Source organism: Tauraco erythrolophus, chromosome 25, assembly GCF_009769465.1.
Source record: "Tauraco erythrolophus isolate bTauEry1 chromosome 25, bTauEry1.pri, whole genome shotgun sequence".
NCBI lineage: Eukaryota > Metazoa > Chordata > Aves > Musophagiformes > Musophagidae > Tauraco > Tauraco erythrolophus.
This window is the reverse complement of record NC_141489.1, coordinates 2317854-2333773: the sequence shown is the minus strand read 5'-3', so window position 1 is coordinate 2333773 and position 15920 is coordinate 2317854. Positions and strand designations below refer to the sequence as shown.

Below are 15920 nucleotides of genomic sequence, written 5' to 3'. Positions count from 1 at the left end.
TCGCAGAACAACCCAGTACTGCTCTTTTCCCCTGTGCATTAGAAGAGGGAGCCTGCCTTTGCCTGGAACAGCTCCAATCCTCAACTCCTGTTGTGCCAGGAGCAGACCCAGGAGGTTAAATCAACGGCTACGCAGCCCCGCAGAGCCCAGCAGGTGCATGGAGTTGGGTGATAATGAAGGAGATGCACCCCCCCCCCCAACTGCCACTGGATTAAAAGGGTGATGCAGGAGGTTGGGTTCAGCTGTGCTGTTGCTGAGCTGGGGTCAGGCACTGCTGTAGCTTGTTTGGCTGGAGCTGAGGTGCCTGGGAGAATGGAGGTACTCAGCATCCAGAGGAGCTGGGTATCTTGGCTGCCTGCAAGGAGGTAGGTTGAGTTGGTTGGGGTTGTAAGAGGAGGAGGAGGAGGTATCTGAGTGGAGCCCTGTGGTTCCTCCTACTTTTTTTGGGGTGTCCCCGCCCTCCCTGCTTCCTTTCCTGCTGTAGTAGCAGATTTGACTCCTGTGGAAAGGAAGGTATGATCCCAGAGGAGATTCAGAGACTCCTGGAAGGTAACCATGAATTCTTCCTTGCTCCCCTTCTGCTTAATGGGGGAAATCTGCTGTGGCTGCAGGGGAAGAAGCTGCAAAGCTTTTTGCAACTCACTGTGCTGAGCCAGAGAGAGGAGTGGAAGGAGTGTGAGAGCTACTTCTTCTCTAAGGTTTTGGGGTCGTTAGGTTATGTGTGCCTTCCCTGTCTCTAACCTCAGTGAGAGTGTAGAGGATGTGGCTGCCTGTCCTGGTGTGTTTTTGGGGCTGTCCTGTTTCTCAGGAGCTGGCAGGTGGGTCTGTGCCTGTTTCAGGAGTGGGGAAGCTGTCTGGTGACCCTAGTGTCTGTGCTAGGGGAAAAGAGTGTATGCAAGATTGAGAGGTTTCTTCTGGCATGGTCAAAAGATGTGCCCACTGAGGGCTCTCAGGTAATTGAGGCTTTGCTGGTGAGCATCACGAGGGTGAGGCAAGGGAGTGGGTGCCATGGGTAAGAGAAGCTGCAGTGAGCCCTCTCTGCAGGTGGCTGTGATAGTGGTGTCTCCTCACTCTGGATGTTGTGCAGATGGGTACGTTGTGCTGGGGATGCAGTGAGCAAGGTCACCCGGTGGGGGTGCGTCCTTGGGAAAGCTTGAACCCCGTTGAAAATAGGGGTACAGCTGAGAGGGCAATGCTGGCTTCAAGCCCCACTTCTGCTTGATAATTTGAACACCCTCCTGAGGTCTTAACTTCTGAGTGAATGAGCTGTGCTAACAGCTGACAGCACTTACTTCTGTGTGTGTAAGGTGGGAGGCCCCTGAAGTTGGTTTTCATGGCTTTCTTCACAAACTTGGACTGCAACACCTCTACTCATTGAAGCGGTGGGTCAGCCAAACAGAAACTATGCTAAACCCTTTGGTTAAAATATGCTTCACAAACATAAACAAGTTCTGCACGGACCTTTGCAAGGGTTGCTGACCCCGTGGTCTGGTAAGCAAAGGTTTGGTGAGAGAAACGCCGTGCAGAGGTGACCACATCACAACCTGCCCATCAACAAAGCTTCAGCAGCGGCGTTGTGGGCTGGAGCGATGGTGTCAGCCCGTTGCTGAGCACCACGTGCCCGTGCTACCGACACATCCTGCTCTCGCAGATGTGGTGGGTGGTGGGGAAGGAGTCGTTAGCATCTAGCTGGAGCAGTTGCATTTGGGGCTGGCCCTGGCTGCTGCAGGGTTTTGTGACCTTTAGTTTCCTGTTGCGACGGCTCCTGGCAGCACGGAGCGCTCGCCCCTTCCCCTCCGAGATGCGGGATAACTCCCAGCTCTGGGATCTGTCCGTCTGAGGGAGAGCGTGCAGCCTGCGAGCCCGTCAAAGCTCCCTTCCAAATGCTTTGTGTCTTCCCCCAGATGTAGGTGTAAATTTTCTGCTCTGTTTTTTAATCATGGGGGCTTCAGTGAAGTTCACCCTTTCACGTTTTTGATGTGCAGCGCTTTATTGTTCAGCGCTGACACTTCTGTAAACAACTCATTTCTGCACCTGCCACCTTCCTTTAACTTAGATTATTTTCTTGTTAGCTGACTGTTTTTAATTGAAGGCTTCAGATCTCCTTCTAAAGCACAGCCTTTGTTTGCTGACAAGTATAGCAGGCTATGAATGGAGATTAATTGCATGTCACATACCTCGGTATCAAACTTGCTGTGTCTCAACAATCTATATGGTCTTGAGGCCTTCCAGTGGCTGAGGAGGTTTCCAGCTACGCAGGCTGGAAATGAAGGAGCTTAAGCTATTACAGTGTTTGCAAGCTGCCTTATTGGAATTCTTGTATTTAAAATAAAAATTACAAATAGAGGGGGAAACACGTACTGCTGTTCAGGCGGTAACATCTGCTTCCCTGTATCAAAGTTTGATCTGTAGAGCAGGACTGATCACACGATGCTCAAAACCAGGTAATCAATGACTTGCTCGTGACAGTTGTGTTATTATCACCGAAGACATCTCTGAGGTTACAGTGCTGAAAGCCAACATAATATGGCTCTTCTCTCTACACGACAATCCTGCAACGCTTATGAATGTGTGTTACTTTCCGTTTACGAGTAGATGTGGTTGCAGCAATTGTGTTACTTCAAGTTCCACCTTGCAGATAAGCAACCCAAGTTCTCATTAGCACTGCCTTGTCAGTTAATTGCACGGGGTTTCACTTTCGACTCTGTCGAGTCCTTTTTAAAACTACTTTTGCTTAAGGGTATTTCATGTTTGTTTAGCACAAACTTCTTCAGAAGGCTGAAACAGCGGTGCTAAAAAGTGTGATGTATCCCTGACAAACCCAGAGCTTCTGCTTTTGTTTGCAGAAGCAAAGGCAGTTTGGCAGTCTGATTATCTCCCCTTCACCTGCAGTGCTTCATCCTCTTCATTTCAGAAAAGCTCTTTTCTTGATGGAGTTTGGGCAACAGGAGGGACAGAGCAGGTGCTGTGTGGGGAGACTGGCTGCACCTGCACAGCCTGACGAAGCTGGGAGCTGCTAATTGCAAGGCAGGCAGCCTCAGCGCTGTTTTAAAAATACACAGTAAAATACTTTGGTTTGTGAAGGCGAATAGTCACAGTCAGCACTGGTGTAGCATCATGAGTAGCTCTGGAACTTAAATATCAGGGAATTCAGAGTTGAGACTTGGAAGCTGTTTTCAGTTCCCCCATTGCATAGGGGACAATGTCCCCTTCGGTCTGTTCCAGGAGGATGGATGAAGATTGCTGCAGTTCTCAAGGTTTTCTCTGACTCAGCCCCACAAAAGCAGGACGGCTTGTCTGAAAAATGTTGTTTCACAATTAAACCATCCTTTCTCAAGCTTGTGGAAAAGTCAAGAAATCCTGTGTGTGATAGTTCACAGCTCTTATTTTGACAAGTGGGACAGAGGATGATACCACTAGCTTTCCAAATCCCTGGCTGTCTTGGGACGTATCCTGGAAATATTAATGCAGTCTCAGGGAAGCTCAAGGTATCTGTGCTCTCTGTGGTGATAGGTGTCCTAAACTTTTTTAAAATTAATTTTTCCCAGCCAACTGGGGTGATAAACTGCAGGAGGCATCATGTGAAGCATCAAACAAGTGTTGGAGCAGACTGGTTGGCTCAGCACTATCTTGCATAGCTAAAATGTGATTCTGTGGGATTAGTTCCTCTGTGAATGGAGCGCTGGATTTCTGCTGGCAGCATTCTGGTGGTAGAGGAGTCGAAAAGAGGGAGGAGGGAAGTGAATGTGTGTATAGAAAGAATGCACATGGCATCTTAATACCTTTCAGCTCTGCTCATTGAGTGCTGATTAACTCCTAGAATTTAGTGCTGCCATTAAAAGGTTATTTACTACCTGGACTTCAGTGGTTGTGACATAATTTTTATGATGCTGTGCATCTCCTGCAGGATTAAAGTGGATAACTGCAATTGCCTCTAGAAACTCCCTTGAAACACTTGATGAAATCTCAGCTATTTTTTTTTCCCCTCTTACCTTTTTAGCTGCAGGAAATGAAAAGGAGAGTCCTGTAAACTTTCAGAGTGGATCGCAGAGAGCAATCTATAAACATCAAGAATATAATGTTACCGACAAGCAGTAAAACTAACATTAGGGTGATTTACTCTAGAGCTGCTTACATATTGCTCTTCCTGATCCACTTTGAGAGTTTATGGTTAGGCTTTCTTTTTCATTTCCTGGTGCTATAAACATAGTGGCTGGCTCTGAAAGGGGCTCTGCCTGGTTTGCAGAAGTGACCCTCCTTCTACCATAACTTATCCAGCAGCTGATCTGTGCTGACATCCCAGTAAGTAAATACCATATTAGAGCTAATCACATACTCATGGAGCTAATCTGTGCTTAAAAATGACAGAGGGATGCAGCTGATATTTGTGCAAGTTGTGGGAGCAGTTTGTTTTTTCTTGCTTGTTCTCTTTCACTGGGAAAATACAGCCTGGATGTAGTTTCTCTTGCTGACCCGTTTCTACTGTGCTGGTTTTATGCTGGTTTGTATATAATAAATTGTCCCCTTAGCCTCATCTGTTCTTAAACAGTAAGCTCCTCGGAGTGAGATATATCCTTTGTGTTTAGATACATGTACTTGGGTACTTTCTATGTAATTTGTAAGTGGTGTGAGCCTCAGAGTAGTTAGGCTTGTTGTAAGCTGGTACTGGATCTTAGGTGTACAACTAAAACTGCATAGAGATGTACTGATAACAAAACTTAGCTGAAGGACTACAGGATGGGCCTGGGATTTACAAAACTTCACTCAGCTGCTCTGGCAAAGCCTTCGTGTTATCCCAGGCAGGTCACCTAGAGCTGAATTCCCAGCAGTGATTGATGTAAATAGGCATTTTGACTTGACACCTCTGCACTTCTGGACCTCCCAAAACCACTGTTCGATGTAGGTGTGGATTTGAGAGCGATGCTGTGAATTGGCATTACTGAGATGTGGCAACTGTGCATCCCCCTCATCAGAGGGACTGTGCCAGGATGCTTCGATATCCCAATGCTGCATTTGGGCTTTAAGCTCTGTTTCTCAGCTATGCAGTGGTGGCTGCAGGTGTCAGGCACGGCTGGCTCAGAGCTGGTTCTTGTGGGTCAGGAGCCCTCCTGGTAGGAGGAAAAACAGGGAGACAGAGCAAGGAGGTAGTGAGGACCTGGAGGAGTCTGCATTTGGCTGAAATGTGCTTATTGGTGAATGCTTCTATGGAAACTGGTGCCTTCAGCTGAAAAAAATCCAGAAAGCAGAACCTGATTGTTACGGAGACAAGTGTCATGATGTGGATTCACTCTTCCTTCCCAGGCTGCTGTGGTCAGAGTTGGATCTCCCTAGTCCTGCCCCTCTCTTCCTCTGAGGGGGAGGTGGGAAGAGAGCCCTGTTCCTGGGGGATGCCCAAGCATCAGCCTTGTTCCCCTTCATGTCCTTCCTTATGCCTTCTGCTTTAAAGAGCTCAGTTTTTCTGTTGTTTTCTCCAACCTCCCCCCCAAGCCTTTCTTGAGCATGTCATGAGCAGGCAACAAAAAGAAATGAGGGCTTGTGACTTTAATAAAAAAAGGTATTAATTTCTCTTGTGGCTTTTTGATCTTGAGATGTGCTTGCAGGTGGAGGAGCTGTTTTTAAGGAGCCGTGCAGACTCCTGGGGTGTGCTAAACAGTGCTGGCTGTTGTACCGGCAGCTGAAGCATAAGGAGCTGAAAGTCTTGCAAGCAGGATATTAAGCTGACATTAGTGTCACAGTATGGGGCCTGAGTTAAAGGTTGGAGAGGCCTGTGGATGTACACCACCATAGCTTTGAAGCCAACCTTTTCTCTGCTAGGGCAAACTAGCAGTACTGCTGCTCAAGTACGAGGCTGATATTGTCTTATACAGAGCAGGTGTGATTGCAACTGTTTTGTTTTCTGAGAATTTTTGAGGCTTCTGTAAAGAACATAAATATTTATGCAAATAGAGGACACATAATCCTTTTATCTTCCAGTTCAGGTTAAATTTCTGCATATAGATGTGGCTTCCAGGTGAGAGAACGCTGTATTTACTTTTGTCTAGCTGTCTCTGAGTAAGCACAGGGTGTAGGATTTCAGTGATAACCTTGTGGGAGAGCCCATGTTGTGATGCTAGTGCACAACCAACCTGTTGTTCAGTGCTTGTCCTTTGTGAGCATCATTCTTGTGAGAACCACAGGTTGGGGTTTCCTTGAAGTGCCCGTGGTAGCTTGCATTAGTGTTTCAGAAATGCTTTGAATCCTCCTCTGAATGGGAAAACCAGTTCTGCCTTTCACAGCAGCAGATTTTTTTTTTTAGGGTTTGGGGCAGCAAAGAGGCAGGTGGAATTGCACTTTTGTCCAATAGACTTACCCATCTTTTGCTTCACCTTCCTTTTCCTTCCCTCTGCGTGGTGGCTTCTTTGCAGTTGCTTGTTGGCCTTATGCTATTGCAACCAGAGAGAAGCTCTGTAATCACATGCAATATTTAGAACCTCTCCTATCCATGATCAGTTTAATGTCTTAATTTCTCCTAATGAAGTCTTCAGACTGACTTGTGTCTCTAGATCAGGCTGCTTGGTGCGATGCTTTGAGGGCTTCCCAGTGCACAGCCAGGTCCAGGTTTCTTAGCCAAGAACAAGTACCTGCCCGTTAGTTTTAACCTGTAATTCTCTTTCCCAGATGTTGAAGACTTCCTGGCAGATGGACTGCAGAATGAAAACTTGAGTGCTAAAGCAAGGGAGCAGAGAGATGCAATTCTCTTTGGCTTCCAGCAAGTCAAAGCCAGGTTTGTGTTGTCTGCATTACTTTCTAATGAAAATGCTTCAGAATAGGGTCAAGCCTTGAGATACCACATGCTGTAGTCAACTAGCTGGACCATGCTTTGAAAGTGAATGGGTGTTCAGGGCTTGGTATAGTGTGAGAGTGCACTGCACACTCGTTTGTGTGCTCTTGGATTTTACTAGTTAAATAATGATAACTTTGCAGACAACCATGTATGTTTGGAATTTTTGTGTTGCAAGGCAAGAAAAAAAATAAGGAAAAAAAAGTATTATGCCTTGGGCTGTGTCTGTACAACTCTTTGCACATGGGTCTCTCATCCTGTCGTGCTCTTCTTTGTGCTAGGGAGGATTTTGTGGAAAAAAATCCATCACTTGATAACTTAGGCATGTGGGTAAATCAATACAGCGAGCAAAGATTCATGCTGCTGGCTTGCTGCTGGAAGTATCTATTTCACAAGTGGCTCTTAAAGTCAAATATGCGTTGCCTGGGCTTTGATATAGTAGAAAGGAATGAAGATGACGTTTTGAGTTAACACTTGGGTCTGACCTGGGTTCCAAAGTCTCATGTCCTCAGCACTGTTCAAGTCCTGCATGAGAACATGAATTACATCATTTGGGTATGTGAGTGAAGCAAACAAGTTGTTCTATTGTGCTGGGGGAAAATCAAAGAACATAAACAGAAAACAGATTGCTGGAGCCTTAAATAAAACTTTCAGCCTCAGCTGCATTATATGTTTGGCTAGAAACGTGATCCAGAGCTTGCTGTTAATGCTCTAGTTATAAGATATGAGTTGTGTCACTTGAAGTTAAGACCTGACAATAAAACTCAGGGTGGTTGACTGATCTAAGCATCCAGTTTAAATAAAACTGCTGTCGAGTCCCTGAGAAGCAGAGAATTTTATCCTTCGGAAGGGCACAGCCAGACTCTATTCCCTGCAGTCCCACTGAAGAACTTTGCAAGATGCCCTGCTGTATCTTAATCGATCTTTCCTGCTGGCTAATTAAGCATCAGTTTTACTCAGCAACTCGGGACTGTGTAATTATCAGCCTGGGTTGCCCTGAATAATTGAAACAAGCTGAATGCAGAAGATGGAAGCCTTTGGAAAATGGGGCTGCAGCTTATCTAATGGAGGAATGATGTGTGTGTATAGCAGTGGCCTGGAATATTGGGGAAGAAAGGGCTTGATTGCATGTTTGCAACAGATTGGTGTGGTTTCTCTGAAAAATTCCCACTCATTGGTGGGTATTGATCTTGGATGGAAAGAGTTAAGTAAGCGGAATTCTGAACCTGAAGTATTCAGACATCAAGCCAAGCTTTATCTGTGCTGAGAGCATGCAACTGTAAAAGTGACAACTCTTTATCTTCATGTAGTGCAATTCTAGGTCTGTCTTTAATGAATTAAAAACAAGTAGCATGGAACTTGATAAATGTGTGAGGCAGTCAGTGAACTTGGAAATACTGGATTGTTCTTGGTTCCTGAAGTGGTCTGTCTTTGTGTGCTGTTGGGGTTGTGGATGGTGCTTGAGCAGCGGGGAAAGATGCTGCTATGGCCATCGTCCCGTGGACATCTGGCTTACCAGAGGTTGTGTGTGGCTTTAGTGACTTGCTCAAGAAGGAGCAGCCTTCAGGGTCTTGGGGCAAATGCTGATGCTGTGATGCAGAACCCAACCTTGGCTCTTAGCTCTTGCTCAGCTTAAGAATACAATTTGGGAGAAAGCTTTTAGAACCAAGTCCTGTGAAAAAGGCAGGAGACTTGGTGAAGCAGCCTTTGCGTCAGGAGGAGGGGTGATACACAAACACCTCCTGGATGCTCGGGTTCAGATGTGAGCCTCAGCCCTGTTGCTTACTGAAACAAATTGCAGGTCCTTCTGGCCAGGACAGCGAGACCCTTGAGCCAAGACTATGGGGCACCGCTGATTTCCTACTGTTTTATTGCTTGGTGGGACTTGGAAAGGGTGAGAAGAACAGAGTTATACAGACGTCCTTGTTCTGACCTGAGCCATTAATGCAATGATTTGTGGTGGGAGATTACTGTAACGATAATTGTATCTTCTTTATTTGAAAGGATCCGAGCAGGTCTTGCTCTTGGGGATGAGGTTTGTCTCTTCGGGGAGCTTCCTGTGGCTTTTGTGGCGGGTGTTCAGGAAATCATCAGCCGTGGTCTTCAGGAAGCTCCTGCCTCCCCCGAGCAGCCCCACTCTCTGCATTCCACCTCTGCTGGGTGAAACACAACCCGGTGCGTAGGGTTTCGTTATTTGGGTTCATAATGGACATAAGTAAACTGCTGAACTCCTGGGGAGAGACACACATGTCTCTGAAAGAGAAGAGCTTCATCTAGTAGGATTATCCTGAGCCAGCCTCAATAGCTGTTCCTGTAACTTGGCCGTCAGGTCTTTATAGTGCTGTTCTCCCCGTGGCCTCATAGTGTTGCAAACCAGGAGGTTTGCTGATGGCCATAATGTGAACGAGTAGTTGGGCTTTATGTCTCCATGTGCTACCTGCGAGGATGTATTGTTCCCGTCTCGCCGCGAGAAGTGCGGTAGGTAGGGAGTGGATTGTGTTTGCAGGTTATAATTTTTTCCCAGGCAGCCTGGGGTATTTTTTGCTCGAGGAGGCGTTGCTGGTGGTGGCTGTGGGGAGGCTGTCACCGTACGGCTGAGTTATGAGTCCCCGAACCGTCTTACTTTCAGAATTCATTTGGTTATTTAAAGTACACTGTGTTGAAACAGTTCTATTTTTTTCCCTCTTTTTTCCCTCCCTACTAAGTCATCCTATTTCACTTTCTAATCTCTTATATGTAAATCCTGGCCTGGCAATTTTTTTTCTTTGGTTTTGTTGCTAATCTCTTTTTAAATTGCTTTCTCTGATTGCTTTGCCTGGCATCCAGGAAAACAAGCTCCAGAACACAACTGGAGGCTTGGTCCCCAGGAATTAGCTGTGTGAGGGATGAGGATCTTGCAGCCCAGTAGCATGTACAACTACGTGTGTCCTGACTCTGCTCTAGTCCTGAAAAGAAAAACAAAGTGTTTGTAATAGATAAAAATTGCTTAAAAAGCAGCTTTGGTTTGGGGACGGGTAGGTGGAGGATGTGGTGCTGGGGCAGAGTTTTGCTTGTCTCCCCGAAGCCCCAACTGTTGTCAGTTGCTTCTGGTTTTGGTCTGTTGGTGCTGAGAGTTGGTTTCAAGTTGTTCCTTGGGAATGTCGCTGCTGTTTCTTGTGTCCTAATGAAGCCAGCAGCAGATGTCTGACACCTGGGATGAATCGGATACATGACTCTGCTCAGGAACACAAGTCTGTTCTTGTCCTTTGGCAAGAGCAGTAACAAAAAACCCTGTTTTCTTGCTGTTAAATGACCTCACCTCAGCATTTCGACATTTCTAGAGCAGTTACAATGGCAGGGGGTGAGATGGGGAGAATGGGATTTATTTAAAAATATGGAGATAAATAGTTCCTCCATCTCCTTGGAGTCAGCTAGTCATTTAAACTCCCTGTAGGAAGGCAAGTTTGCATTGATGGAAACAAATTCTTAGTGGTTTTTTTTTTCCTCCCCTGAGGTGAAATGCAATAGTGCTAAAGGGAGAGCAAGGCAGACCTGTTGTATATCAAAGCAGAAATGAAGAGAGTTCCTCACGTACACCCACTAGGAAATCCAAAATAGACACTGAAACTCTACCTTTAATTTGCTCCGCTGTGACTAAAACACTGACGTGACCCTGAGGCCCAATCCTGCACACAGGACCTTTTTTTTTGACATTCCTACCTGCAGCAGGAGCTCCAGCATAGACCAGGCTCTTCACCTCTGGATAACAAGCCCCAAAACCTCACTTTACTGCCTGGTTGTCTAATCCTCCTTAAAGTTTATGGCAATATTCCCAGTGCTGCTACTGTGCTATTGGTGAGAAAAAGTCTGCACGTGGTCATTTAAGTCTGCAATGAAACTTTTCACTTATCAGATGTGTCCTGGTGTGCCAAAGCCAAGGTTTTTCCTGGAGCTCCGCAGTCACCGTGGTGCCGTGCCAGTACCAGTCACCTTTCACGCCGTGCCATGAAAGTGAGAGTGCTGTGGCTGGTGGCACGTTGGGGTTCCCAGCTGCGGAGCAGATGTGTGCTCCCTGCCCAGTCGAGTGATTTAAGTCTGTAACATAAGTCTGGGATGAGGTTTGAACATCTAATTCTGTAGTGAAACACCAAAGCTGTCCTGTGTTTTATTTTCAACCAGAGGCTGAGCTCTGCCACCATGAGCCTTGTTCAGGAAAATAAACAGAACCTCTGAGCTTAGATCTTGCTCACCCTTGGTGCAGAGATGCTCCCGGTGCCTGGATATACATTTCCATACTCTGAGCTGCAGAAATACTTGGTTTTGGGGAGCAAACTTGGGTAACAGTGTCACCTAGGTCCTGCTGGGTGCTTGGCCACATCTGGCCCCGACAGCATTACTGTCGGTAGGAAATCCTGCGCTTGCTGCTGGAGCTGGAACAAGATGGGTAAAGCCAACACAGTGTGACCACCTCTGGTTTGGGTGTCTGTGGGGTTGTGCTACAAATCTCAGGGAGCTTTTGTAGTATGTGGTTCATGTGTGCTGTCACAAACCAGTAAGCTACTGGTTTTATTGGTTTACAGGTGCAGCTGAACTGTAGATACTTCAGCACCAAGTGAACTTTGCCTCATTATCAGGTTGAACTTGATCCTTTCTGTGGCAAAGTATTACAGTAGGATTGTAAAAGATTTGCTAATGGAAATACATCCAAAATTGTCTAAAGCAGTGCATTTGGCCTGTTTTAATAAACTTCTAACCATATTAACTACATTTATTACTTCAATTTTCAACCTTATTTTAAAGTTTCAAGATTGAAATTAAAGCAAATGCAATTTCAGGGTAATTTTGCTTCATTAGTGTAAATGCACTGCCTGTAATTCCTACCAATATTAAACTCATTATGCTGAATAATGTGTGATACCAAGATAAAAAGGAATTTAAGAATGTGACCTGATGGGCAGATAATTGAGCTCAGCACATTAATGCCAGGGCTGGACTATAGCCCCACCACATTGTCCTTAATTAGGCAAAGTGCTGTTCTCCGTGTTCTTCAGAGAGCTGAAATTTATTTGCTCAGCAAGGAAACGATCTTGCTGAGCAGGGTTTCATTCACACTTACTTTGGCCATTAAATACAGATTCATTCTGCAAAAAAAGAAAAGCGAATCCCTGTCAATTCAGAAGTATTTAGTGTGTTGGTTTTTTTTGGATTTGCATTGTCTATCCTAAAAACGAGCTCCTCGTTGTTTGGGTTTTTCCCCTTCATGCAGGGGAGATGTGGCCCTGCTCAGAGTGGAGGGGGAGCACTGGCCTGGGGGGACACAAGCTGCTGTTGATGGAGATCTGAAGCCTCTGCCCACCTTGCACCAGTACAGCTATGTCTGGGTGTGTGAGCCTCTGCCCACCTTGCACCAGTACAGCTATGTCTGGGTGTGTGAGCCTCTGCCCACCTTGCACCAGTACAGCTGTGTCTGGGTGTGTGAGCCTCTGCCCACCTTGCACCAGTACAGCTGTGTCTGGATGTGTGAGCACGGGCATTCCTTTAGTTTTCAACACTCAAGTTTCCTGCTGACCATGGCAATTATTTCTTTTTCAAGTCTGTTAAAGTTTCTGTTAGGACGTTCCCAATTTATTCTGTAATCTTGGTAGGGTTTTTTTTTTCCACCCTCCTTTTGAGGAGTGCAGAGGAAGGAATTCTGCATTAATATATGGTGTGGCAGAGGCACAAATTCCATTCAGTTGTTATATTTTTACCTGCTTTTATACCTGGGGTGAATGTGGCCGTTCACTCTGCCACTAATGCAGTTTGGTGCCTTCTGGGTTAGACTCCTTTCAGTAATTTGCATCGTTTTCCATTCCAGCTGATAAAATTACCCCTCTTTCCCCATCCATTTCCTTGTGAATGCATTGTTAATCTGAAACCTGAGGACTGTAGATGATTGAAATTGTGTAACCAGAGTCTTTGCATAGCTGCTTCTGTAACGTTTAACCGAGAAATGCATTTGAAGTGGTTTGTAACCGACTTTGCTAATGGTGAGCTCCTCAATCCCATTTTCATCTTTTCTTTTTCCTGCTTGAAATCTTGTACAGCATTGATTTTTTTTTAATTTTTTTTTGCAAACATTAAAAACCAACGAATACTGTGCACCAAACAAATTAGCCTGTCTTGAAATATCTAATTTAATAACATCTGTGGTGATATTAGTGTTCTTAATTGGGCAGGAAAATACAGGAAATTTGATTGAAACCTGACTTTATTTTATGGTTCCTGCTGAAATTGAGTCTGAGAGGAAAGTGGGGTTTAGACTTTTATAGACTTTAGACCTGTGAAGAGACCATTATAACCATCAAGTTTGACCCCCTGCATCACACAGACCATAAGATTTCAGACAGCAATTTTTGCTTCTAGCCCCAAATGGATCTGGTTTGACCCCTCCAGCTCTGGGATTTGCTGCAACCAGTGGATGCTGGTCAGCAAAGCAAACTGACCAGTGGGTTAATCATGTCTTTTACTGGATTTCTCTGCACTGATGGGATTTGTGACCCCCTTCCATGCAATGGGGTAGATCTGCTGCTTGAGTTTTGTGTAAAGCCTGGAAATTTTGGAATAAAACTAAATTATTTTGGTGCTCCAAGAAAATGAGTCCCATACTCATACCAAAGGGTAAATCTAGACCTGGTGTGGCAGGAATAATACTGACCCAGGGGGTGAATTTCATCCTTGCAAGTTCCGGAGTTTAGTCTGCCCTTCCTTTTGGAACAAGAAGGGATGTTTCTGGATTTCCCTGGTTGCTGAGGTGAGAGGGGTGCTGAAGTAACTTCTTTGCTGATAGTCCTGCATCTGCAAGGAGTGGAGTCCTGCTTGGTCAGGCCTGGCAGCACCACTGTCCTTGGGTGGCTGCTGTTGAGTAAGAGTTATAGAAAGCAAACTCTACTTTGTTGAAGGTGAATCCATCACACAGTACAGCTAGGAAGGGATAGAATTTGGAGAGCTTACTTTCAAACCTCAGAAGTGCTTCACTGATGCTCTTGGGGTTGCTTCCAATCTTGCTTCTGTTATAAACCAGTGCAAGGATAAGATCTGTGATCAAGGTCTTGGTGTGTCCTGGAAGCTTTGCTTCTGAAGACCAAGTCCTGGCTCTGTGAGAGACAGCAGAAGGCTCTGGTCCTTACAGACCAGCCACTGAGAAATGTTAATTCTGCCTGAAGACTGTTGACAGTGGGTTCCTGTTGGGAAGAAGGCTTTTCTGGCAAACCCGCCTGCTCTGTGACTCGATTTCCCTTTCCAACACAAGAACAGCATCTTCTTTCTAGTCCTTCTCATGACAAGTCACCCTCTGAGGTCTGTTTACACAATTGAGTTGCAATTTTGATTGGGTCCAGTTGGAGACACTGCTATGGGGAGGCTGATTGAATTAGAACTGGGATCTGTATGTTTTTCAGGAGCAAAGAACATAAACATTTCCAGAAAAGCGAGCCCCTCTGATGTTTGCTTGTTGAGTGCGTAACCTCAAAGGCTACACGATCATGAAAAACAGTTTGTGTTTTCAACAGAACAAATCTGTGGCTTCTTCCTGTCTGGCCTGAAAAACGCACCGATGAGGTGAGAGGTGGGTGGTTTGTTACAAGCCATGTGGGGGGAAATACTTATAGGATGTCTTTTGTTAAAGTGTTGGCAGTGCAACACTCGTTTTTTGGCTTTGTCATGGAAACCAGATATTTTTGGGTTAGTTTCCTCATTTTACATATCACATCAAAAATCTCAATTGATTCCTTTGTGAGATCGTTTGGCTGAAGCTAGTTAATAATTTCACAAGAGTTTTCCCTGTCTCCTTCCACTTTCTTTAGGTCTGCTGTAGATTGGACCTTCCTCTTTGGCTGGAGACTCTTTGTGTTTTGCCTTAAGTGCTGCTCTTCTTGGAGGATTCCACTGATAGCTGATGGATAGGAGCTTTTTAAAATAAAGTGCTTAAAATATATCAAATATAGCCAAAGACATCTCCTATTCTCAAACTTTCTGGTTAAGAAAATGAATGAGAAGCTTTTACTCTTGGTGTTCGTGAGATCTAAAAACAGTTGATTAAGGATGAAAAGGTCAAACCTGATCCCAAGGCAAAAAAACCCTCCAAAATAAAGATGCTGTTGAATAAGGATTAGGCCTCTGGTTTCTAATGTCCACTGTCTGGCTGGAGGAGGGGATGTGCGTGGAGTAATCAAAATAAATTTTATTTGCAGTGAGGAATTATCAGACCTTAACTTTCAGGGCAAACCTGCAAAGCTAAAGAATGAAACGTTGTGTAACTGCCCGTTACCCACAGACAGGACGCGTTACAGGCGTAATAACATGCTTGTCAGTTAATACTGTCTTAATTGGGAACAAAAATCCTAATTGGCCTCAAGCTCTGTATTTTGGAGAATGGCCCAGAATGAGTGACCTCCTCCTGCTAGCTGAGTTCCTCCTCCGTTGCACAGAAACGTGCTTTATTCTCAATCGATACGTGCGTGTGACTCAGGGCTGTAGATGTATTTGAACTTGCCCTATTTGCTACCTAGGCTGCTGCAGCAAAATGGATGTTTTGCCCAAATAATTGCATTTATTGGATAATGTAGGAACAACAACAACAACAAAGAATATTCTGGCCACCTCTGAAATTGTGGCAATATAACTCGCTGAGTAGCTAAAGCTGAAGTTACCTGCAGGAAAGGGTGGGGGAAGCAGCTGCTGAAAGTCAGGTGTCCCCTCACCCTGTCTCAGACACGTCCAAAACATCAGAAAGGAAGAAATCCTGTAAGTGAATATACTGAAAAATACTGTGGCATCGTATGTGGGTGCCTTTTAAGCTCTCAAGATAAGTAATTTATTCAAGATTTTCATGCAGCCAGTGGCAGATGAAGGAATTAGATCATTACTCTTTCATCTTCCATAAGAACATGACCATCTTCCCCCCACTCCCGATTAAATTCCGAACTAACTTGCATTCTCTGCTTAAGCCTTTCCAGAGTGAAAATGATCAAAGCAGGAGATTAAAGACACATCCTGATCTGACGAGATTAGATTTTTTGACTGTTTCCTTATGGTTTTTAAAAAAAAAAAGCAAAGCATCTTTTTGGTATTTCCCCTCCCT

General features: G+C 45.1%; 1 protein-coding gene across 3 annotated transcripts in view; it reads left to right on the top strand.

The window, feature by feature from the left end:
- The first annotated feature begins 514 nt into the window (after window positions 1-514).
- The window catches only part of SKAP1 (src kinase associated phosphoprotein 1), a 150483-nt gene continuing 135077 nt past the window's right edge, over window positions 515-15920 (top strand). For all 3 annotated transcript variants that reach the window (XM_086626536.1, XM_086626537.1, XM_086626538.1), the window contains exons 1-2: window positions 515-549; window positions 6658-6763. In XM_086626536.1, coding sequence (XP_086482662.1) covers window positions 516-549; window positions 6658-6763 — 140 coding nt within the window. In that variant the 5' untranslated portion in view covers window position 515. The remainder of the gene's footprint in view (window positions 550-6657; window positions 6764-15920) is intronic.